The 25,256-nt window shown below is 42.8% G+C and overlaps 1 protein-coding gene across 3 annotated transcripts in view; it reads right to left on the reverse strand.

Annotated features, from left to right (window-relative positions):
* The window catches only part of OSBPL11 (oxysterol binding protein like 11), a 152,483-nt gene continuing 127,227 nt past the window's right edge, over nucleotides 1-25,256 (reverse strand). For all 3 annotated transcript variants that reach the window (XM_029605284.1, XM_029605283.1, XM_029605285.1), the window contains exons 12-13: nucleotides 15,305-15,458; nucleotides 1-2,143 (exon numbers count right to left, since the gene is read on the reverse strand). In XM_029605284.1, coding sequence (XP_029461144.1) covers nucleotides 2,087-2,143; nucleotides 15,305-15,458 — 211 coding nt within the window. In that variant the 3' untranslated portion in view covers nucleotides 1-2,086. The remainder of the gene's footprint in view (nucleotides 2,144-15,304; nucleotides 15,459-25,256) is intronic.

Consider the following 25,256-nt stretch of genomic DNA (forward strand, 5'->3'; position numbering starts at 1 on the left):
TCATTGTATAGATTTATTTTGCTTTCCATTCTTCCCACACATCCTATCAACTATGACTCATTGAGATCGTTCAGTGCATGTCACAGCAAAATGGACAAGGGGATTCAACAAGAGGCGTACATAAAACCAAACCTTTTTTTCTTGTTTTTTTGCAATGCACTTTTTTTTTTCCAAAATTAACAGTTTATTATTCACACTTGTCATATTTCAAGCTTTGCCCTCTCAATGATAAGGTGAAAAAAAAGAATCTTCTCAAACAGTAGGTACAGTTTCTTACAATGATGAAATGGAACAGTCATCTTAAAATGGCTGTGTGATAGTAAAGGGATTTGGATTTTTTTGTTCTGGGTTTTTTTTTTGTTGTTTTTTTTTAATAGTATACACTGATTGGAAGACTACATCCAGAGAAGACATAGCGTAAGGCACCACCCTTGAAAATTTAAGGTAGCTAACAATAACAAAACGATGAAAGCTAGAATCAATACTATTCTTGTAATTGCCAGCAATTCTTGAATGTCAATAAAATGTGTAACTAGAACCCAAGAGAAATAAAACAGAAGGTGTGGGGTGTTTTTCCCCCCCCCCCCCCCCCCCCCCCCCCCGACGTCTGACTGCAACTTCTTACAGATGTAATCTTCAGTTAAACAGGAAGCTGTTATCCATACTACCAGTATACACAGACACAGCTCATGTGCTTACACTGGTCAGATTTAAAGCAGAAAATCACAGAGACATAGCTAAAACAAGCTCTTAAAATGTCTTCCCTCATATCCAGAAATTGCGTTTCTTTTCTCTTCTTCACCCCTTTTATCATTTAAGGGCATTTTTCCCTTAGTGTAGGGGTCCTCAAGAGCCACAAACAGGCTTGATTTTTAGGATATCAATAATGGATAGGCATGAGATAGATTTGCATGCAGTTGAGGCAGTGCATGCAAATCTCTCTCATGCATAGCTATTGTGGCACTGTTGCCTTAAAGGCTTGTAGTAGCTAACAGACCTTCGCAAGATTATGATACTGCTCCCTCAATCACAAATCTGGGAAGAGAATACAAATAAATCTCGTCTACTGACAGCATAGCATTGGCTCTTTCCTTCTCTCCATAGCCTGATTAAAATCAGTCAAGTATGAGGAAAGGGATACAAAAAAGTTCTTTGATTTGCTGTTCCATCTGAAACTGTAGTCTTCAAGAAGGGGAAATCATCACTGGACGCACGGCAGCATTAAGTCTAACAGTCAGATTCTGTAAAATTAGCAGGAACCGAAAAAGGTTCAGAATGCACTCTCTCAAGTCAAGTCAATCCCTTTCAAGTCCATTATTAAAATGTTTCAAAAGGAGGGTGGGGGAAGGAACTCTTCCTGGTTATCAATCCAAGGAGACTTTAGAAATCCTTAAAAAAAAAAAAAATATCGAAAGGCAGTTTCTCCAAGAAATCACAGGTTCCTTGATGCATGCACACAATCTTCCGAGAAAACGACAAAACCAACGTTTTGTGTTTTTGTCACCATCTGCTTGATTCTGAACACTGATTACAGGCACAGCTGACGACGCCTCCTCAGGATTTTGCCGAGAAGGTTCGTCACACGGTATACGAGCAGCAAAGTCGCATCATTTTCTCCTCTCTCTCTCTCTCTGGTTTTTCTTGCTTAGTTGAGTATTCCCCTCAGATACTCAACATTTGCACCACGTGAGGATCTCGATTCTCAGTCCCTGACAGTGCCGCCGAGCCACGCTCTAGCCGCATTCTGTCACTCGGCAGCTTCTTGCACCAGTACTTTGTTGGGAGGAGATGTGAAGAAACAACGCAGCAAAGAGCCTTTAAATGATGGTCTTTCTTTGGATCACAGACAACTGGTTGCTATGACTCTGCAAACAGCTTCTTCTGTATCTTTGCCCTCAGGTCACAGTAACGTGGCCTAGCTGGGTCACTGCTTTAAGCTCTTTAGAACATGTTTCAAGTAATGGCTTTACTGCATTGCCAGAGAAAGAGAGCAAGAGCAAATTATGGTTATAATTTAGAAAAAAATGTTAAAGCATCCTATCTAAGTCACACCAATACGTTGACTGAGTGTGGTTGGGAGCCCTGTTCAGGAGCTAGCTTCTGAGCACTTCCACAGAGGGTTGTAGTAAATCCAGCCATCACCCTGCAATTAAAATAGGAAAACTGTTAAAGAAAACAGCTTCAGATCATCACACCTTCAAATTCTTTCTTGATTACATCTTTCAAAGGAGAAAGACCTGTGGGCTTTTCTGGACCTAGCAGTTTGTACCTCCAGTTCCTTTGAAACCAAGGGCTGGAGTTTAATGCCAGGAGCCTTCATTCACAGCTAGTCAGGGATTTCCCCCCATTTCATATTTCCTCCCAACTTGTGCTTTAGTTCTTTACAGTGACTGTCCTTGGCCAGGGGCCACAATTCAGGACTCATTCCTGAAATCTGCAATCATGGGACCTGAATCTGGCCACTAGCTGTCATCTATAGGCAATGGCGATGACTCCCTCTCCCTCCCAGTCCCAGGGAGCGGAAGACCTGACCTGGAGATCGAACCTGGGACTTTCTGCATAGGGGAGCATGACACCAGGCCAGCCCAGGAGGACCACCAAATGTTGGGTATTGGGTGCCCTAGGCGATCCTTGTGCTGCCCCCTCCTCCCCCCCGGTCACGCCACCCCCTACCTGTTCCTGCGCCCACTGTGTGCTTCTCAGGGCCACGAGCAGCGCAGACTTGAGAAGCACACAGTCTCTATTTCTCTTTACCACAAGCGGGATAGGCCCCGCTTGCGGCACCACGTGGCTGCTCTTCGGCGCCCCCTACAGCTCGGCGCCCTAGGCGACCGCCGAAGTTCGCCTAATGGACGCGCCAGCCTTGACCACACCTTATGCTAATATACACCTTCAGTGGTGCATTCACTTGTTCGGTAACCGTACCGTGTGAGAGATGGGCCGTAATACAAGCTTGAATAGCACTTTCTCAGGCTGATGCAATAAAGTGCGTACACAGGCTAACGAGCAGTTGAATGCACGTCCATAATCCCTGATGCCATAAAAGGATCAGCGCCTCCAAAACGCGCGTCCAAACAAATGTGTAGCTAATAGCACTTATCACATGTAAATGCCATGTAGATGAGGCTATTAGCTATTACCTCACGATGCAAAAAAATTGCCGTGTGCCCAAGGCGCACTATTTAACCTGTCAGATTTTACCCCTTCCCCGGAGCAGGCATAAAGTCCTACTGCACATTGAGGGGTCTACTTAAAAACATAAAAAATGCTGCTTTTTCGTGTTTCCTCCTAACTAGGATCGTTGGGATCCACAGAAAGCAGCATCCTGAAGGAGAGAAAGAAAAAAAAGGCTTGAGAAAAAAAAAAAATCTGTGGACGCACAATACACATGGCTCCAGGCTGTGTATATTGTGCCGGTAAATTCAGTGCCGCGGGATAAAACAGACAATCGTAAATTGAGAGTCCATTCTAGTAACGCACACACAGCCACATCTCCTGGGCACCCGATGCCAAGGACATGCTAGGGACGGGCAATCTATCCCTAGCTCGTCTGTTTTAGTGTGGCAGCTCCTTTCCATATTGCACCGGGTGCCCAGAAGTGAATGTGCACCCATTAAACGGGCGCCCAGTTTGGATGCACTTTTTTTTTTTTTACGCGCACTTTATTGCATCAGCCTGTCTGTATTAAGAGAAACCATTATTCTACACTAACAGATCTCTATTGTGAAGTAACTCACACTCACCTTCACAGGTGGCTTTATAAATGTTTGCATTTCAGATAGCAAAATATTTAAGAGGCAGAGAAGTCACTCAGCTAAACTACGAGACAGATCAGTTTGGAGACTCTAGGAAACAATTTTTTCCAGGAATCTGCACAGGCATCTCAGTGCTGATGTACAATAGATATATATTGGTGTAACTGGGTTTAAAAAAGGTTTAAACAAGTTCCTGGAAGAAAAGTCCATAAACCATTATTAAACTAAATTTGGTGAAATCCACAAGTTAACCTATCAATCTTTTGGGATCCTGCCAGGCAGGGGCGGTTCCTATAATGGAGGGAGGGTAAGATGGCCATTTTAGGCGGCAAAATTTTGGGAGCGGTAACAAGCATCCCCCAAAATACCCCTGCAGTGGCCACCTCACCATCTCTTTATAGTCAGAATGATACTGCCACACTCCGCTGGCAGAAGACAGTGACTGCAGGATAAAGTGTGTTAAGTGTGTAAGTTTGTGTTTGTAAGATTGTGTGTATACAAGAGAGAAAAGCAGCTTACTTATGTATCTGTGTGGTTATATGTGAGAGAGGCAGCTTGCTTGTGTGTGTATGTGTGAGAGAGCCTAATGTATGTGTGCGAGATAGCGTGTGAGTGAGAGAGAGAATAAAGTTTGTGCACCCCACCTCCCCCAATCCACAATAATCTCTGGGTGACTGGAAATGAAAAGATACCAAGTATGGAAAGTGGTGAATTTTTTTTTATTATTAATTTTAATTGTTGGATGTTGGAAATATTTTATTAGGTTTTTAAAACTTTTTTTTTAATTTAATTAATGGATGATTGTTCGGCAGCTGTTTTTGAAATATTTCTTCTTTCTATGGTTTTATTATAATAATTAGTGTGTTATTTTTCATGATTTTATTGTTTTTTTATAAGGGTTAGATGGTTTTTTCGTTTTTCCATTATTGCACTGCATACAGTCTGGCTCCTTGTGGTTTCCAGTTCAGTTTCTTAGCACGTTTCTATTTTTACTTTACAGTGTTTGTATTCTCTATTTGGTGAGGGTCCGTCAGAAAATTTAATGAAGAGGGTGACAAATGAAGGGAAACCGTATAAGATGACGCTGTTCGCAAATGATTTGATATTTACATGAACAGAGCCAGAGGCCTCCCTTAATATTCTATTTGAGGAAATAAGGTTTTGGGCAGTCTTAAGTTTCAAAACTCTAACTATGCTAACTCTATCATTAGTGAACATTCAGTCCATTAGTAAAAAGATACCTGTTGTTATTGACCATCTTAAAGAAGCCAGTCCGGATATTTGCGGGATTACCGAGACGTGGCTAAGATCAACAGATACGGTTCTTATTAATCAATTACCTCACGAGGAGTATGATATCTTTTCTTGCCCACGGTTAGATAAAAAAGGAGGGGGTGTATTATTGTTAGCTAAGAAAAAGTTTCATATGACTCAGCATAAGGTGGACATAGCAGTACGATATGAAGTAGCCTTTTTTAAATCATGTTTATTACAAATATTTCTGATTTATACTCCCCCCGGGCTATTAGACCATAACTGTTCCCCATTGCTAGAATTGTTTTCTTCCACGATTGATTTTAACATTCCTACTATCATTATGGGGGATTTTAATCTGCATGTTGATATTCTTCCACGATCAGCGAGTTGTGATTCCTTTTTAAATTCATTGGATGCTTTAGGTTTTATTCAACTAGTTAACACTCCCACCCAAAAAGCAGGACATACGTTGGACTTGGTATTTGTTAATGATTTTTTTAGGACCAACTCTAACCCATTTAGTTGTCCAGTTCCCTGGTCAGATCATTATCTAATTTCTACGATTCTTTCTCTTAATAGACCCCAGATCAAAACTTGCTCAACCAATAAAATAGAAATTGAAATCACGAAGTCTTGCACGAGCGAGGAGCTAATCGCTAACTTTCCCGAAGCAATTCAGTTGCTCGATAACTCTAACACCGTGGATGCAGTTAAATCTTGGGACAAAGCCATGATGGAACTAGCTAACAGGTTATGCCCTACTTCAAAAAAATGGATTTCTTCCCAAGGCAAACATAAAGTTCCCTGGTTCACTCTTCATCTAACAGAGCTCAAGAGAGGGCTTAGAAAATTAGAACGTTCTTGGCGGAAATGCCGGAGCAACACCTCATTAGATAAATATAGATCAGCCTTGCACAACTATAGAGAATCTATTAACACTGCCAAACGGGATTTTTATGCGGAAAAAATCCATAAATACCAATTTAACCCTAGGGTTCTCTTTACCTATGTATCTGAGCTGGTCAATGTGAAAGGAAACTCCTCAGTTGGGTCTAATAACCTTCAGGAGAAAAGTAATGAGTTTGCGCTTTTTTTAAAGAAAAAATTTTAGCTGTTCAAAAAAACCTTACCATTCAGACCCCACAAAAGATCATTTTACCTACCAATCCCTCAGTCCATTGGGCTTCATTTGATTTAGTTTCTTCCTTAGAAATCGTTAATTTAATCAGAAAGATGAAACCAGCCAAACACTCGTTAGACAAGATGCCCATTAACTACCTTAAGATGGTTCAAGACATTATTGCCAAACCATTGGCTGATATTGTTAATCTGTCTTTAGAAGAAGGTAGATTCCCCGATGATTTAAAATGTGCCACAGTTAAACCTATTTTGAAAAAAGCCCATTTAGACCCGGAAACTTTAGCTAACTATAGACCAATTTCAATTCTTCCGTTTTTGGCCAAATTAATCGAAAAAGTGGTAAATCGTCAGCTTATGGACCATCTAGAAGATCATCACCTTCTTTTTCCTTCTCAATACGGTTTTAGGAAGGCTCATAATACAGAGACTCTTTTACTGTCTTTGTGTGATACTATTCAAAAAGGTTTTGACCAAAATACTTCCTACTTGCTAATCCTTTTAGATATAACAGCAGCATTCGACACTGTTAGTCATGAAGCTCTAATTTTAAGATTGCAGGAAGTTGGGCTCTCAGACAAAACATTGAGCTGGTTTGAATCTTTTTTTTCCAATAGATCCTATTTAGTAAAATTGGGTACAGCTCAATCAGAGAAGGTGGAACTCCATGCGGGAGTCCCACAGGGGTCCTCCCTTTCTCCAACCCTGTTTAATATTTACATGGCACCACTTTGTAGATTCTTGGCAGGGCTAGGATTAGTACACTATCTGTTTGCCGATGATATTCAGATCTTGTTACCCATTAAAGATTCTCTATCCGATACATTGAAATTATGGGACATGTACTTTACGTCTATAAAACAACTTCTTATGCACATGTCACTTTCACTAAATGATGCAAAAACGGAAATTCTATTCATCAGTAACAAGATCACTGAGAAAATAGAGACTGATCTACTAGCCCATACCCAGTCTCATAAGATTGTAAGAGAAGTAAGAGATTTGGGTTTGATCCTCGACTCCGAGTTAACCATGAAGCCATCAATTAAGTCTATTATAAAAGATGGCTTCTATAAGTTGAGAGTCTTAAGAAAATTGAAGCCCCTATTGCATCTAAGCGATTTTCGAATTGTTTTGCAGGCTCTGATTTTACCAAAATTAGATTATTGCAACGCGCTCCTGTTAGGAGTATCCTTGTCATCTATTCGTCCTCTGCAACTTCTCCAGAATGCGGCTGCTCGTTTGCTATCCAACATAAAGAAATATGATCATATTTCTCCAGTGTTGATGAAGCTGCATTGGCTGCCGGTTCAGTCTCGCATTCACTTTAAGTGCCTTACCTTAATTCACAAAGCTATATATGGAAACAATTCTGAATGGCTTAATGCATCCCTGCGTATTCACGTCCCAGTACGAAATTTGAGATCACTTGGGCAAGCTCTACTTTCAATCCCGTCACCCAAACTAGCCCACTTAGGCTCTGTTAGAGAAAGAGCATTGTCCCTGGCTGGTCCTGGGTTGTGGAACTCCCTTCCGGTTGATATTCGATTGGAGGAGAATATCAATAGCTTTAAAAAGCAGATTAAGACCTGGCTTTTTCAACGAGCTTTTAATGAGGTCAATTGATTCCTTCTTTCTCTTACTTTGCTAATGGATGACAATAGGAGATAAGGGTTCTCTGGGATAATAAGCCATAAAATAGGACAAGAACTGCCATGGTTTAGGACTGGTTAATGATAGAGGGGCAGTTAGAAGGGCTTAAATGGGAAAATGTAGGTTTTAAGACTTTTATTTTGTTTCTATGTTTTAAGTTTTTAATCTAATGGATTTTATTTATTTTTAGCTTATTACTATATTGGAATCAACTATGTTATTTTTAGTGAGTTTTTAGTAAGTTACCTGTTTTACGAGTTCTTGGTTTTTATGAATTTTGCTACTGCAAGTTCTAATCATTGTTAACCGCCTTGATATTATTTTGAAAGTCGGTATATAAAGTTAAATAAATAAATAAATAAATAAATAAATAAAGAAGAGAAGTCAGAGGTTTTAAATTTAACCTTAATCAATGATCCTGAGAGCAGACTGAGGAGATCCCCTCACTGGGGATTGATGAGTTATTGATGAGTTATTAATTGGGGTGTTGACTAGCAAACCAAAGCATATTTTAGCTTGGAAGTGGGATTTACAATCTGATTGACAAACTGAATAGTAGTAAATCACCTGGACCGGATGGTATACACCCCAGGGTTCTGAAAGAACTAAAAAATGAAATTTCAGAACTATTAGTGAAAATTTGTAATATATCATTAAAATCACCCGATGTACCTAAAGATTGGAAGATAGCCAATGTAACCCCTATATTTAAAATAGGACCCAGGGGTAATCCGGGAAATTATAGACTGGTGAGCCTGACTTCAGTGCTGGGAAAAATCATGGAAACTGTTATAAAGAATAAAATCACAAAACATTTAGACAGACATGGTTTCATGGACACAGCCAAAATGGATTTACCCAAGGGAAGTCTTACCTCATAAATCTCCTACATTTTTTTGGAAGGTGTGAATAAATATGGATAAAGGTGAACTGGTAGATGTGGTATATTTGGATTTTCAGAAGGCATTTGACAAAGTCCTGCAAGAGAGGCTTCTAAGAAAACTAAAAAGTAATGGAATTGGAGATTATGTCCTTTTGTGGATTGTAAATTGGTTAAAAGACAGAAAACAGAGAGTAGGATTAAATGGTCAGTTTTCACAGTGGAAAAAGGTAAACTGTGAAGTGCCTCAGGGATCTGTATTTGGACTGGTGCTTTTTAATATATTTATAAATGATCTGGAAAGGGGTACGATGAGTGAGTGATCACATTTGAGGATGACGCAAAATTATGCAGAGTAGTTAAATCTCAAGCGGATTGCGATGAATTGCAGGAGGACCTTGCAAGACTGGGATACAGGTCTTCCAAATGGCAGATGACATTTAACATGGACAAGTGCAAAGTGATGCATATAGGGAAAAATAACCCTTGCTATAGTTACACAATGTTAAGTTCTATCTTAGGAGTTACCACCAGGAAAGAGATCTAGGCATCATAGTGAATAATATATTGTAATAGTCAGCCCAGTGTGCTGTGGTGATCAAAAAAACAAACAGAATGTTAGGAATTATTAGGAAGGGAATGGAAAATAAAATGGAGAATGTCATAATGCCTCTGTATCGCTCCATGATGAGACCACACCTTGAATACTGTGTGCAATTCTGGTCACCACATCTCAAAAAAGATATAGCTTCACTGGAGGAAGTGCAGAGAAGGGCGACCAAAATGATAAGGGGTATGGAATCTGTGAGAAAAGGCTAAAGAAGTCAGGGCTGTTCGGTTTGGAGAAGAGACGACTGAGGTGGGATATGATCGAAGTCTCCAAAATCATGAAAGGACTTGAACAAGTTAATGTAAATTGGTTATTTATTCTCAGATAATAGAAGAACCAGGAGGCACTCCATGAAGTTAGCAAGTAGCTCATTTAAAACAAATCGAAGAAAATTCTTTTACACTCAGTGCATAGTTAAACTCTGGAATTCATTGCCAGAGGATGTGGTTACAGCAATTAGTGTAATGGAGAAATTACTTACCTGATAATTTCGTTTTCCTTAGTGTAGACAGATGGACTCAGGACCAATGGGTATAGTGTACTCCTGATAGCAGTTGGAGACTGATCAGATTTTAATCTGACGTCAGCCCCTAGTACATATACCCCTGCAGGAAGTGCAGCTCTTCAGTATTCTCCTCGAAAAGCATTGTGGATATATGTGTGATTGACTAATTTGATTAAACTTGAATAACTTCATAACTTGGTTAAACTTTATAATCTGATTAATTTGATTAACTTGAACTGGTTGGAATGCCTATAGCTGGAGACCGCTAGTGTACTCAACCGGAAAGCGTCGACACCCGGTAGGGTGGGTGTCCTAGGTGAATGAAAACATGGCTTACCCTTGAATCATTCGGAATTCCATGCGTAACAGCAGCCAAGGGTGGGATGCTGAGTCCATCTGTCTACACTAAGGAAAACTAAATTATCAGGTAAGTAATTTCTCCATTTCCTAGCGTTTAGCAGATGGACTCAGGACCAATGGGATGTATAAAAGCTACTCCCGAACTGGGTGGGAGGCTGCCCGTGACCCACTTAGTACTGCCCTTGCAAATGCCATGTCCTCCCAAGCCTGAACATCCAGACGGTAGAATCTGGAGAAGGTGTGGATGGAGGACCATGTCGGCGCCCTGCAGATCTCGGCAGGTGACAGCATTCTGGTTTCTGCCCAGGATACTGCCTGAGCTCTGGTAGAATAGGCCTTGACCTGTAGAGGTGGAGGCTTGCCTACTTCTAAGTAGGCCGCCTTGATGACTTCCTTGATCCAGCGGGCTATGGTTGCCCGCGAAGCCGCTTCCCCTTGTCTCTTCCCGCTGTGAAGGACGAAAAGGTGGTCTGCTTTTCGTACTGGTTCTGACATTTCCAGGTATCTGGACAGGAGTCTGCCTATATTGAGGTGGCATAGACCACGAGCTTCTTCCAAATTCTTCAAGTCATCCGGCGATGGTAGCGAGATGGTTTGGTTAAGATGGAAGTGTGATAGCACCTTGGGAAGAAACGAAGGGACCTACGTAGCTGGATGGATCCCGGGATGAGCCTGAGGAATGGCTCACGGCAGGACAGTGCTTGTAGTTCTGAAATGCGGCGGGCTGAGCAAACTGCCAGCTGAAAGGCTGTCTTTAAAGTTAACAGATGGAGGGACAGACCTCGGAGGGGTCTGAAGGAGGTTCCTGCTAGGAAATCCAGGACCAGGTTGAGATTCCACAGAGGTACCGGCCACTTTAGTGGTGGGCGGATGTGTTTGACTCCTTTCAGGAAATGTGACACGTCTGGGTGAGAAGCTATGCTTTCGCCCCCGCTCTTAGGGCTGTAGCATGACAATATGGCCACCTGTACCTTGATAGAGTTGAGGAACAGGCCCTTCTGTAGCCCGTTCTGTAAGAATTCCAGGATCACGGGAACTTTAGTTGAGCGTAGCTTGATGTCGTGGTCTTCGCACCAGGCTTCAAAAACTCTCCATACCCTTATGTACGTTAGAGATGTGGAGAACTTGCATGCTCGGAGCAGGGTGTCGATTACAGCCCCCAAGTATCTGCTCTTTCTCAGGCAAGCCCTCTCAATGGCCAGGCTGTAAGAGAGAATTGAGCTGGATCCTCGTGGAGGATTGGTCCTTGTTGGAGCAGGTCTCTGTGTGGAGGCAGTGGTAGGGGGTTCCCTGCCAGTAGTCTTCTCATGTCGGCGTACCACGGTCTTCTTGGCCAGTCCGGGGCCACCATAAGAACTAGTCCCCTATGCAGCTGTATCTTGTGAATGATTGCGCCCAGTAGAGGCCACGGTGGGAAGGCGTATAATAGGGTCCCCTGTGGCCAGATCTGAACCAGAGCATCGATCCCCTGGGACTGAGGTTCCCACCTGCGGCTGAAGTACCTGGGTACTTGGGAGTTGGACCGGTTTGCCAGAAGGTCCATGTCTGGTGTCCCTCACCAGTTCACTATCATTTGGAATGCTGCGGATGACAGCTTCCATTCCCCTGGGTCTAGCCTTTCCCTGCTGAGGTAGTCCGCCGCGATGTTGTCTTTCCCGGCGATGTGGACGGCCGAGATCTCTTGGAGGTTTACTTCCGCCCACGTCATTAAGGGGTCTATTTCCAGAGACACCTGTTGGCTTCTGGTTTCTCCCTGACGGTTGATGTAGGCCACTGTTGGGGCGTTGTCTGACATTACCCTGACCGCTTTGTCTTGGAGTCTGTGGGCGAAGCATAGGCAGGCTAGTCTGACTGCCCGCGCTTCTAGGCGGTTGATGTTTCATCCCGTCTCTTCTGCGTTCCACTGCCCTTGGGCAGTTAATTCTCGTAGGCTGGCGTCTGTGGTGAGCAGGGTCCAGGTTGGGGAGGATAGTCTTGTTACCTGGCTCAGGTGGCTGGCCAGTAGCCACCACCGTAGCTGGGTCCGAATCCTGCCTGGGAGTGATAGATGTACGGCGTAGTTCTGAGACAGCGGATTCCATCGTGATAGAAGTGAGCGCTGCAAGGGTCTCATGTGAGCTCACGCCCATGGCACTACTTCCAGTGTGGATGCCATCAGACCGAGGACTTGCAGGTAATCCCATGCTGTGGGTCGAGGTTTGCGCAACAGGCTTTGTAACCGGTTCCACAGTTTTGATCTCCTCGTGGGAGTCAGGCTGACCTTGTCTTCTTTGGTGTCGAATCGGCTCCTAAGTACTCTAGAGACTGTGAGGGCTGTAGGCAACCTTTGTTTGTGTTGACCACCCATCCTAGGCTCTTCAGTAGAGCTTTGACTCTGTTGGTTGCTTGGCGGCTTTCTTCCTCTGGGGATTTCGCCCTGATCAGCCAATCGTCTAGGTAAGGATGTACGAGGATTCCTTCCTTCCTCAATGTTGCCGCCACCACCACTATGATCTTGGTGAACGTCCGGGATGCTGTGGCTAACCCGAAGGGTAGTGCCCGGAACTGGTAGTGACGGTCCAGGATTCTGAACTGTAGATAGCGCTGGTGTTCCTGATGAATTGGGATGTGTAGGTAGGCCTCCGAAAGATCCATGAATGTGAGAAACTCTCCTGGTTGTATCACTCTTATTACGGAGCGTAGGGTTTCCATGCGGAAGCGGGGAATCCTCAGGTGGCGGTTGACGACTTGAGGTCCAGGATGGGCCTGAACGTCCCCTCTTTCTTGGGGACGATAAAATAAATGGAATAATGCCCAGTATTTATTTCTTGTGGAGGCACTGGGGTTATGGCCTCGAGGGCCAATAGTCTGGTTAATGTGGCTTCCACTGCTACCCTCTTGGTGAGGTCTTGGCAGGGGGACTCCACGAACTTGTCCGGAGGGGTTTGCAGAAAATCTAGATAGTACCCCTCCCGAATGATGGCTAGGACCCACTTGTCCGAAGTTATCTCGATCCATCTGTGGTAGAATAGGGCTAGTCTGCCCCTATGGCTTCTTCCCTTGGATGTGTCAGCTGAATCTCATTGTGGGGTTCGGCTGGGGCCTGTACCCGAGCTGGTTCCCCTCTTGTTGTGCTTGGTCCAAAAGGACTGGTTCCTGCCCGTAGGGCGGGGCGCTTGATGGTTGTTTCTGTATGGATTGAAGCACTATGAACTTCTGCCCTTGGAGGGCCGGGGGAAGGGTCTCTGGTTCCTCTTCGTCCTGTCCTCCGGCAGGCGCGGCAATGGGGACTCGCCCCATTTGTTGGCCAGTTTCTCTAGCTTGCTGCCAAACAGGAGGGATCCTTTGAAGGGCATCCTTGTGAGACGAGTTTTGGAAGATGCGTCGGCTGACCAGCTTCGGAGCCAGTGTTGCCTCCTGGCAGCCACTGCCGATGACACACCTCTGGCCGCCGTGCGTACCAGATCAGAAGCAGCGTCTGCAAGGAATGATACTGCTGGTTCCATGACTTCTCCAGGGGTGTTGCTCCTGGTCTGAGATAAGCAGGCACGTGTCACTACGGTGCAGCAGGCCGCTATTTGTAGGGACATAGCGGCTAAGTCAAAGGACTGTTTAAAGATGGATTCCAGACGCCGGTCATGTGCATCTTTGAGCGCTGCTCCTTCCTCCACTGGGATAATAGTGTGCTTCGAGACCGCACAGACCATGGCATCGACTCTTGGGCATGTGAGAAGATCTTTGGTCACTGGGTCCAGGGGGTACATGGCTGCCATAGCTCGTCCCCCTTTGAATGTGGACTCTGGAGCGCTCCATTCCAGGTCAATTAGCTGCTGGATGGCTTGTAAAAAACACCGTAATTGTAAATTCACCTCAAATGTAACTTCGTAGGAATGAACAAAATTTCAATACTTAGCTCATAGTAAAGTCCCGATGCAATCGCGTTTCAAACCCCGCGATCCTGCTTCAGGACCGCAGGGTTTAGCTTAGCGAGTCTGAAATCAGACCGCTGAAGAAGGACCATAAAGAAGCCACTGCTGATGCCATTAAGGGAATATTGTGGATTTAAGGATTGCCTTCAAGAAGATGTGGAGATGACGAATGCCCCCTGAAGCAGGACCACGGGGTTCGAAACACAATCGGTCGGGACTTTACTATGAGCTAAGTATTGAAATTTTGTTCATTCCTACGAAGTTACATTTGAGGTGAATTTACAATTGCGGTGTTTTGACACATTGAAGATTGATCAAATTGATCTGTCAGCACATTTAGACTCAAGTTCCCGTGGCAATATGGACTCATTTTAGATGACAAACCCCACCCCAAAAATATTTGAAACATATAATAAAGTAATGCGACCTTTCCATGGTGGGTCTGATTGATATACAGACTCGTTGCGTATTGGTCCTACAAAACTATATAGTTTATTGCATTAAATTGAGATTGTTGTGGCGAATTGTAATGATAAAAAGACTGACCAGTAAACCAGTTTTTTGATATTCTGTACTTGTACCTAAGGTTTCTGGAGTACACTGTTTGTGTTATGGTCAATTTGTTGTGATTTATATCTACTTAGGCTTAGCCATTCGCAAAATTATGGGAGTTGGGTTAGACCCATGAAAATAAGTGTGGAGGGTGCGAATGGGGTTTAAATGAAGGAGGGGTATAGGGTTGTGAGGGGTGGGCAAAAGAAGGGGAGTAAAGAGGATGAAAAGTGAATGGTGTGGTGATATAATGTTTTCAAGCTGTTTTCATATTTTATATGAGTTGTTTGAACGTTTATAACTTTGTGGTTGTACATTCAGTCAATAAAAATTTGATTAAAAAAAAGAAGTGTGATCCAGTAATGGAGTCCTAGGGTAACACACTGGTAATTTAATAATAGTCACAAGGCTCAAATTAACAATACTGTAGATAGAAAGACATTTCAATTTTCTCTTTCTCTCTGGAGGTACAGAGAGGATTAGACTGCTTGACTTTGTTTAGAAAGAAAATGTTATTCAATTACACTGGTTGTGGATTGAATGGTAATCACGACGTATGCTGTGATTAATCTATTAGTTTCAAAAATCCAATCAAAATTAAGTTCACAAAGTATAACAAAAATGTCTTCCACCAAAATTAGTAATTTATACGGTCTGTACATCAACCTATTGCAACTGGTGACTTACATCTTTGGCAAAGTATTTTGTGTGCCATAAAGTTCCTGTTTCAGCACGATGTCTCTCTTCCCTTCTCTGACGCTCCTCAAGAGATCGCTTGTGTTCAGTTGCCCTCTCAATGTCTGCTTCCTTCAAAGCCTCTGTCACGTGTTTCCACAGTTGCCTGAAATCAAAAGTGCTCGTTGGTTTCACATTTCACAATCGCAAACAACTGACATCTTGCAAGAGATATGCTCTCATCTGAGCTGCTTTATACAGTCAACATCTCTCTTCTCAAATGACCAAACGCTGCTCCTCTCTAAACCTGATGGGTCTTTTCTCGGCCAATCTTTGGACTTGAATCCCTGTGTTGTTCAGTTGGCACCAGCATTAAAGGACCGATCAGAGAAATAGCCATGTTCGGGTTCGTCCTCAACGATTTGACAAAGTTGACAATAAACAAACACAAAGAAGGAACAAAAAGTATAAGATAGCTGAATGCTAGCTTCAAACATTTTTTACACAAAAATTAGTGAGAAAATAGCATTCCTCAATGGCTAGGTGCAGCAACAAGTAAGGATGTTGGGTTACCTGCCCCTTCCAGTAGAATATGAGATAAACCATCAGTCACTGACTACTTATGCCAACAGCAACAAGACTTCACTCAGCCATACAGGAGTGGACTTTACCAAACTTTTATAATTGGCATGCAGCAGTCTAGCTAAATGCGAGATGTGAGAATTGTACATTTAGGGTGTCACATTATTTCTAATTAACCTGTTGTCAAATTAGAGGATTATTTCAAAAAAGACAGGAGAAAACTAAATGCAAAATACAAACAATGTCAATAAATTGCATTCAGAAAATGAGAAATTACTACTTACCTGATAATTTCTTTTTCTTTAGACTAGACATATGAATCCAGAACCAGTGGGTTATGCACCTCTACCAGCAGATGGAGATGAAGCAAGCTGACATCACAGTGACATCAGCCCACCAGTATTCTCTGCAAAAGCCAACTGTGGACAGACTAAAAAAACTTGATTAATAACAGATACCCATTCCAGTACTCAGCCAACAGAAAACAGTGAGCTCAGACAAAGAATGCATCAACACTAGTCTAGGGACTGGATTAACACTTACCAGTAACTCCGGAACAAGTATCCACGCAGGAGGACCATAGCACAATCATTCAGCAGCCTAGGGCAGGAAGCTGGATTCATCTGTCTGGTCTAAAGAAAAAGAAATTATCAAGTAGTAATTCTCATTTCTTAGAATCCAGACAGATGAATCCAGAACCAGTAGGATGTACCCAAGCTATACCCAAATAGGGTGGGAGGCTGCTCGCAGTCCAGTTAAAACCGCATGTGCAAAGGTTTCATCCTCCCAGGCCTGGAAAAGTTGTACAAGGAGGACCACGTCGCAGCTCAGCAAATGTCGACAGGAGACAATCTAACTTCCGCCCATGACACTGCCTGAGCCCTAGTGGAATGAGCCCCAACCTGACTAGGCAACGGCTGTTCAGCATCCACGTACATGGCCGTGACTACCTTCTTAATCCAGCAAGCTACTGTAGCTTCGAAGCAGGCTCGCCCTGTTTGCTATCACTGTGAAGGAAAAACAGAGGATCCAGATACCTCAGGATAGGTCTCTTAACATCCAAGGGTCATAACAGGCGAAATTCCTCTGCATCTCTCTCCCTATACAGAGATGGCAGTGACATGGACTGGTTCCAGTAAAAATCTGAGACCACTTTTGGCAAAAAGGAAGGAACAATACGCAGTTTTCTCACCCCTGGAGTCACTCAAAGAAACAGCTCCCAGCAAGACAAGGCCTGCAACTCAGATATTCTACTTGCCGAACAAATTACCACCAGAAACAGTTTTCAAGATCAGTAACCACAAGGAAAAGGTATGGCTCACTAAGAAATCCAAAACCAGATTAAGACTCCACAAGGGCACCAGTAACCGCAAGGGAGGACGAAGATGTTTCACTCCTTTCAAAAAACGAGCCACACCTGGATGAGTTGACAATTGTCCACTATTCACCTGACTCTTGAAACAGGCAAGAGCCATTACCTGTACCTTTAAGGAATTAACGGCCAACCCTTTAGCCAATCCATCTTGCAAAAATTCCAAAATGAGGGAGATCTTAACCGAACGAAGAACCACCCCTCAATCCTCACACTAAGCCTCAAACACTCGACAAACCCACACATAAGCTAAGGAAGTGGAGAACTTTCTCGCTTGTAGCAAGGTAGCAATCACTGCAGTGCAACATCCACGCTTCAGCAAGCGATCCCTCTCCCGGGCCATACTGTAAGACAAAATAGAGTCGGATCTTCGTGAAGAACAGGCTCCTGCCACCACAAATCCCTGTGAGCCGGAAACCGAACATAAGAACATAAGAAACTGCCATGCTGGGTCAGCCCAAGGGTCCATCAAGCCCAGCATCCTGTTTCCAACAGAAGCCAAACGAGGTTACAAGAACCTGGCAATTACCCAAACACCAAGAAGATCCTATGCTACAGATGCAATTAATAGCAGTGGTTATTCCCTAAGTAAACTTGATTAATAGCAGTTAATGGACTTCTCCTCCAAGAACTCATCCAAACCTTTTTTGAACCCAGCTACACTAACTGCACTAACCACATCCTCTGGCATCAAATTCCAGAGCTTAATTGTGCGTTGAGTGAAAAAGAATTTTCTTTGATTAGTCTTAAATGTGCTACTTGCTAATTTCATGGAATGCCCCCTAGTCCTTCTATTATCCGAAAGTGTAAATAACTGATTTACATCCACTTGTTCAAGATCGCTCTATATTGTTCGACTCTAAATCCAGATGTGTCTCACTTGACATAGTTCAAGTCCAATCACTTCAACAGCAAGCAACAGAGCTAGTCTCTACATTCCAACATGGACAAGGCTTCTACTTCCGATATTTCCTTATGCCCAAGCAATCAGGAAGATTGAGGCTCATTCTATTATCTGAAAGTGTAAATAACTGATTCTCGTCTACTTGTTCAAGACCTCTCATGATCTTAAAGACCTCTATCATATCCCCCCCCTCAGCCGTCTCTTCTCCAAACTGAACAGCCCTAAATTTTTAAGCCTTTCTTCATAGGGGAGCTGTTCCATCCCCTTTATCATTTTGGTTGCCCTTTTCTGTACCTTCTCCATCACAACATCTTTTTTGAGATGCGGCGACCAGAATTGTACACAGTATTCAAGGTGCGGTCTCACCATGGAGCGATACAAAGGCATTATGACATTTTCCGTTCTATTAACCATTCCCTTCTTAATAATTCCTAACATTGTTTGCTTTTTTGTTTACTGCAGCACACTGAGCCGAAGATTTCAAAGTATTATCCACTATGATGCTTAGATCTTTTTCCTGGGTGGCAGCTCCGAATATGGAACCTAACATCGTGTAACTACAGCAAAGGTTATTTTTCCCTAAATGCAACACCATGCACTTGTTCACATTAAATTTCATCTGCCATTTTGATGCCCAATATTTCAGTCTTGCAAGGTGCTCCTGTAATGTATCACAATCTGCTTGTGATTTAACTACTCTGAATAATTTTGTATCATCCGCAAATTTGATAACCTCACTCATCGTATTCCTTTCCAGGTCATTTATAAATTTATTGAAAAGCACCGGTCCAAGTACAGTTCCCTGAGGCACTCCACTGTTTACGCTTTTCCACTGAGAGAATTTACTATTTAATCCTACTCTCTGTTTCCTGTCTTTTAACCAGTTTGTAATCCACAAAAGGACATCGCCTCCTATCCCATGACTTTTCAGTTTTCTTAGAAGCCTCTCATGAGGGACTTTGTCAAACGCCTTCTGAAAATCCACATACACTACATCTACCGGTTCACCTTTATCCACATGTTTATTAACCTCTTCAAAAAAATGAAGTGAATTTTCCAAATTTTCAAAATGAAAATCCACATGTTTATTAACCTCTTCAAAAAAATCCACATGTTTATTAACCACATGTTTATTAACCTCTTCAAAAAAATGAAGCGAATTTTCCAAATTGTAGAGCATATAGAAAGACATGGTTTAATGGAACACAGTCAATATGGATTTATCCAAGGGAAGTCTATATGGATTTATCCAAGGGAAGTCTTGGATAAGTCTTGGATAAATCCATATTGACTGTGTTCCATTAAACCATGTCTTTCTATATGCTCTACAATTTTGATCTTAGTTTCCACTATTTTTCCCGGCACTGAAGTCAGTCTCACTGGTCTATAATTACCCGGATCGCCCCTGGAGCCTTTGTTAAATATTGGAGTTACATTGGCCACCCTCCAGTCTTCAGGTACAATGGATGATTTTAATGATAGGTTACAAATTTTAACTAATAGATCTGAAATTTCATTTTTTAGTTCCTTCAGTACCCTAAGGATGCATACCACCTGGTCCAGGTGATCTGCTACTCTATAGTTTATCAATCTGGCTTACTACATCTTCCCAGTTCACAGTGATTTGGTTCAGTTTGTCTGATTCATCACCCTTGAAAACCATCTCTGGAACAGGTATTTCCCCAACATCCTCATTAGTAAACATGGCAGCAAAGAATTAATTTAGTCTTTCTGCAATGGCCTTATCTTCCCTAAGAGCCCCTATAACCCCTCGGTCATCTAATGGTCCAACCGACTCCCTCACAGGTTTCTTGCTTCAGATATATTTTTAAAAGTTTTTATTATGAGTTTTTGCCTCTATGGCCAACTTCATTTCAAATTCTCTCTTTGCCTGTCTTATCAATGTTTTATACTTTATTTATTTATTTTATTTAAAAATATTTCTATACCGTCTTTACAAACAGTGTTTAATCAAAACGGTTTACAAATATCAAATATAAGGGATAAAAACTAATAAAAAACTAAAGTAAAGGTTACTTAAAGATAACTTAGTTATAGAAGATATAAAAATTACAAAAATTATTCATTAACATAAAATAAAATTAAAATAAAATAGGTAATTTAAACAAGTCAGAAAGCAAGTGAAAAGAATCAGGATCAGGTGCCAAAACTGGGAATATGATGCATTATTTGGTGGGTGGTATATGAAATGCAATTTGAAATAAATGTGTTTTTAAAGATTTTTTGAATTGTTTGGAGTTGGGTATGGATCTGATGGAGTCTGGTAATGAATTCCATAAAATGGGACCTATGACTGAAAAAGCTCTTTTTCTAGTAATATCTAAGCGGGCTTGTCGAGGTGATGGGATATCAAGAAGATTTTTGTCCATTGACAATGCTTATGTTTTATCCTATTTTCTTCAGATGGATCCTTCTTCCAATTTTTGAAGGATTTTTTTTTTTAAGCTAAAATAGCCTCTTTCACCTCACCTTTTAACCATGACGGTAATCATTTTCCCTTGCTTCCACCTTTCTTAATACATGGAAAACACCTGGACTGCGCCTCTAGGATTGTTTTTTTAAACAATGTCTATGCCTGTTGAACACTTTTAACCTTTGCAGCTGCACCTTTCAGTTTTTTTCTATTTTCCTCATTTTATCAAAGTTTCCCTTTTGAAAGTTTGGTGTTAGAGCTGTAGTTCCCCCTTCCAGTTAGTAGTTTAAATTTGATCATGTTATGATCACTACTGCCAAGTGGCCCCACCACTGTTACCTTTCTCACCAAATCCTGCGTTCTAAGAATTAAATCTAAAATAGCTCCCTCTCTTGTTGGTTCTTGAACCAATTGCTCCATGAAGCAGTCATTTATAACATCCAAGAACTTTATGTCTCTAGCAAGTCCTGATGTTACATTTATCCAGTCAATATTGGGGTAATTGAAATCTCACACAACACTGGTGCAAGATCAAAGTTTAATCACCACAATTTCTATGGTGGTTATTAGCAATTCCAATAATGAAAGGAATCAATTTTTTATAGTGGCAACTCCATGCGTTCAACAGAACAGAATTCAAACAGGTCCCCCGACACGGTCCCGTGTTTCGCTGGGCTGCTTCGGGAGGGACCAGGGGTATATTATAATCTAAGACATAAAACAAATATGAATGAGTATAAATAATGGTGAAAAAGGGGCTACACAGTACCGAACTTTACGAATGTACATACCTTTATGAAAATACCCGGAGCGCGCAAGCTCACACAGGTGTGGGGCATTTAAACACAGAAAAGGCGCGAACGTGACAGCTCTCGCGAGAGCTGTCAACTTACAGCTGATCTCGGCGGATCCGCACAGTGGATACCCATCTAATAAAACAGGTACCACTCAATTTCTTTATTGAGGCCAGAGGGGGCTACCGTGTCTAAAATAAAGATCCATCTCTGCTCCCTCCTGCCTAGGATCTCGGGGTAGTTGCCTCCCCGGGGAGGGCGGCGCACAACCTCGATCACCAGGAAGTTTAAATAGACTTGATGAACCCCTGGTGTCCCACTGGCTTGAATGCGAACATACCATCTCTGATCTCTCCTTCCTGGTGATCGAGGTTGTGCGCCGCCCTCCCCGGGGAGGCAACTACCCCGAGATCCTAGGCAGGAGGGAGCAGAGATGGATCTTTATTTTAGACACGGTAGCCCCCTCTGGCCTCAATAAAGAAATTGAGTGGTACCTGTTTTATTAGATGGGTATCCACTGTGCGGATCCGCCGAGATCAGCTGTAAGTTGACAGCTCTCGCGAGAGCTGTCACGTTCGCGCCTTTTCTGTGTTTAAATGCCCCACACCTGTGTGAGCTTGCGCGCTCCGGGTATTTTCATAAAGGTATGTACATTCGTAAAGTTCGGTACTGTGTAGCCCCTTTTTCACCATTATTTATACTCATTCATATTTGTTTTATGTCTTAGATTATAATATACCCCTGGTCCCTCCCGAAGCAGCCCAGCGAAACACGGGACCGTGTCGGGGGACCTGTTTGAATTCTGTTCTGTTGAACGCATGGAGTTGCCACTATAAAAAATTGATTCCTTTCATTATTGGAATTGCTAATAACCACCATAGAAATTGTGGTGATTAAACTTTGATCTTGCACCAGTGTTGTGTGATACTTGCTTACGTGCAAGGGTTTGCTCCTTCTTCATTTGGGTAATTGAAATCTCCCATTATTATTGCACTGCCAAATTGTTAGCTTCCCTGATTTCTCTTAGCATTTCATCATCTGTCTGACCATTTTGTCCAGGTGGACGGTTGCATACTCCTATCCCTATACTCTTACCCAACACACATGGGATTTCTACCCATATAGATTCTACTGAGCATTTAGTCTCTTGTATGATCTTTATCCTGTTGGACTCTAAACCCTCCCGGACATAAAGTGCCACACCCCCACCAAGTTGATCCTCCCTATCATTGCGATATAATTTGTACCCTGATATAGCACTGTCCCATTGGTTATCCTCCTTCCACCAAGTCTCTGCGATGCCAATTATGTCAATCTCATCATTTACTGCTCCAGATCATTTATATATATAATGAAAAGCACCGGTCCAAGAACAGATCCCTGAGGCACTCCACTGTTTACCCTTTTCCACTGAGAAAATTGACCATTTAATCCTACTCCCTGTTTCCTGTCTTTTAACCAGTTTGTAATCCATGAAAGGACATCGCCTCCTATCCCATGACTTTTCAGTTTTCGTAGAAGCCTCTCATAAGGGACTTTGTCAAACGCCTTCTGAAAATCCAAATATTGGAGCCTCTCTGTTGGGATGCCCTAACTCTCCTGATTCATTAGTATCCTTCAAGGATACATTTCTCCAAACCATGCACTGCTGAGTGACTGTGGCTTTTCCCCTTGTTCTAGTTTAAAAGCTGCTCTATCTCCTTTTTTTTTTTTTTTTTTTAAACTATCTTTATTCAGATTTTTCAAACGTTAAACAACAAGCATTTAGACAACAGGGAAAACTTTCTCCCAAACCCCCCCCCCCCCCCCCATCTCCCCGTCCCCAGATGGAGTTCAAGTGGTATATTGCTGTTCTCCATTAAAGTCCCTTTAACAAAAGGTCCAGGGTGGAAGAAAAAATCGTTGTGTCCTCGTCCTCGAGAAGAAGAGTGGCAGCTCATCCCCCAGTTCCGTGTGGTAGGGAGGATCAAATTCGTACTGTCTAGTGTATCAAGCCGTCGATGTCCCAGGCCAGGGATCCCAAGTAGTCCCTGTCTTCGGGGTCAAATAATTTGTGAAAGCAGCCCAAATATGAGTTATAAGTACAGATCTCTTTGGCATCGCCACTGTGAGAAGGGCATGCTCCATTGAGCATAATCTAACCATTTTTTGGAACCAGCGCTCATAACAAGGGGCAGAAACCTCCAACCACGTAGCCAATATTATTTGCTTTCCCACCAACCCCGCTCGGCATATCAAAAGTCTCTCAGAGTCTGAGAGAGGTATCGGTAGGCCCTGCACCGACCCAAACAACCAAAGGTTAGGATCTGGGGGTAGGGAACGCCCCATGAAGGACGAGCATGCTTTACACACCTGGTTCCAGAAATGCGAGATTTTGGGACAATCCCAGAAACAATGGAAGAAAATACCATTGTCATGGCCACAGCGACGACAATGGGAGGAGGGCGCTATCTTCATTTGATAAGCCCTGTGAGGAGTAATGTAACTAAGCCATAGAAATCTGTACTGGGTTTCTTGCAAGAGTACATTTTCAGATAGCAAAGGTATATCCCGAAAACAGGCTAAAAATTCCTCATAGGTTATAGAAAACAGAGCCCACTCTCCCCATCTACGATAAAGCGTGGCAAGCACATCAACTTCCGAATACACAAGCAAGTCTTTGTAAAGCTGGGAAACTTTACTTTTGTTTCTGGTCTCCATGTGCACCAAATCCCCCAAGCGCTGGACAGCCAGGGCATCCTCCAACCGGGCCACCCTTGTACGGAGGAAATGGGCAATCTGTAAGTAAGCAAAATAATCACTTCTTGGCACGAGGAATCGTTGTTGGATAGTCGGGAAGGAGAGAATAGTTCCCGTCGTGTTATCATAAAGATCGGAGAAATAATTGAGCCCTAAGCCCTTCCAGCGTTGAAAGACGCCGCCCCCAGACCCCGGCGGGAAGAAATCATGCCCTGTAATCGTCAGAAACATTGGTTGGATTGCAGATAGTCCCCCCAAGGTACATAATAAATTCCATGACTTCCTGCACAATCGCAAGAGAGGCTGTGGTTTCAAATAATGGGGGACCATGTGAGCAGGTATTTGTACTAAAGGATTTAGTGTCCGGACTCCATACCATTCCAGCAAGTGGGTGTGGGGGGTCCAGAAGGATAATCCCGACATCCAGTCTCTAATATGGCGTACCCCGCAAGCTAAATTATAAAGTTCCAAATTAGGGCACCCCAAACCCCCTTTCACTCTAGGACACATGAGAACCTCTAAGGGAATTCTAGCCTTCTTATCCCTCCAGAGAAAGGAACGTAAGGCCCTTTGAAATCGAAGGAGATCGTCTTTTAAAATCCAAAGAGGGGCCAGCTGTAAGATATAAAGCCATTTCGGGAGAATTATCATTTGAAATAAGTGAATACGTCCCAGGAGAGACAAAGGCAAAGAGGTCCAACGTTTGAAGACGGCCAGGGTGTTAGTAAGCATAGGGTGAATATTGGCATGATAAAACTTGTCCAGACTATGTGGTATATAGATACCTAAATATTTTAAAGTAGCTGCCGCCCACTGGAAGGGAAAAACACCTGGCCAAGTATCCCGCAAAGTGCCTGTAACATCCAGGGCCTCGGATTTACCATAATTTATTTTTAGGCCCGAGAACAGACTATATTGAGCTAAAAGATCCAGCACATGGGGAAGCGAATACCGGGGTTGTGTTAGGTACACCAACAGGTCATCAGCAAAGGCAGCAACCTTAAAAATGTATTGAGGGCCACCAAACCCTTTCACCTCCCTACTCCCATCAATCCTTCGCAGCAGGGGGTCCAGTGCCAGAATATACAGTAGAGGGGATAAGGGACACCCCTGCCGAACTCCCCGCTGTATAGGGATTT

This window comes from Rhinatrema bivittatum, chromosome 6 (genome assembly GCF_901001135.1).
Source record: "Rhinatrema bivittatum chromosome 6, aRhiBiv1.1, whole genome shotgun sequence".
NCBI lineage: Eukaryota > Metazoa > Chordata > Amphibia > Gymnophiona > Rhinatrematidae > Rhinatrema > Rhinatrema bivittatum.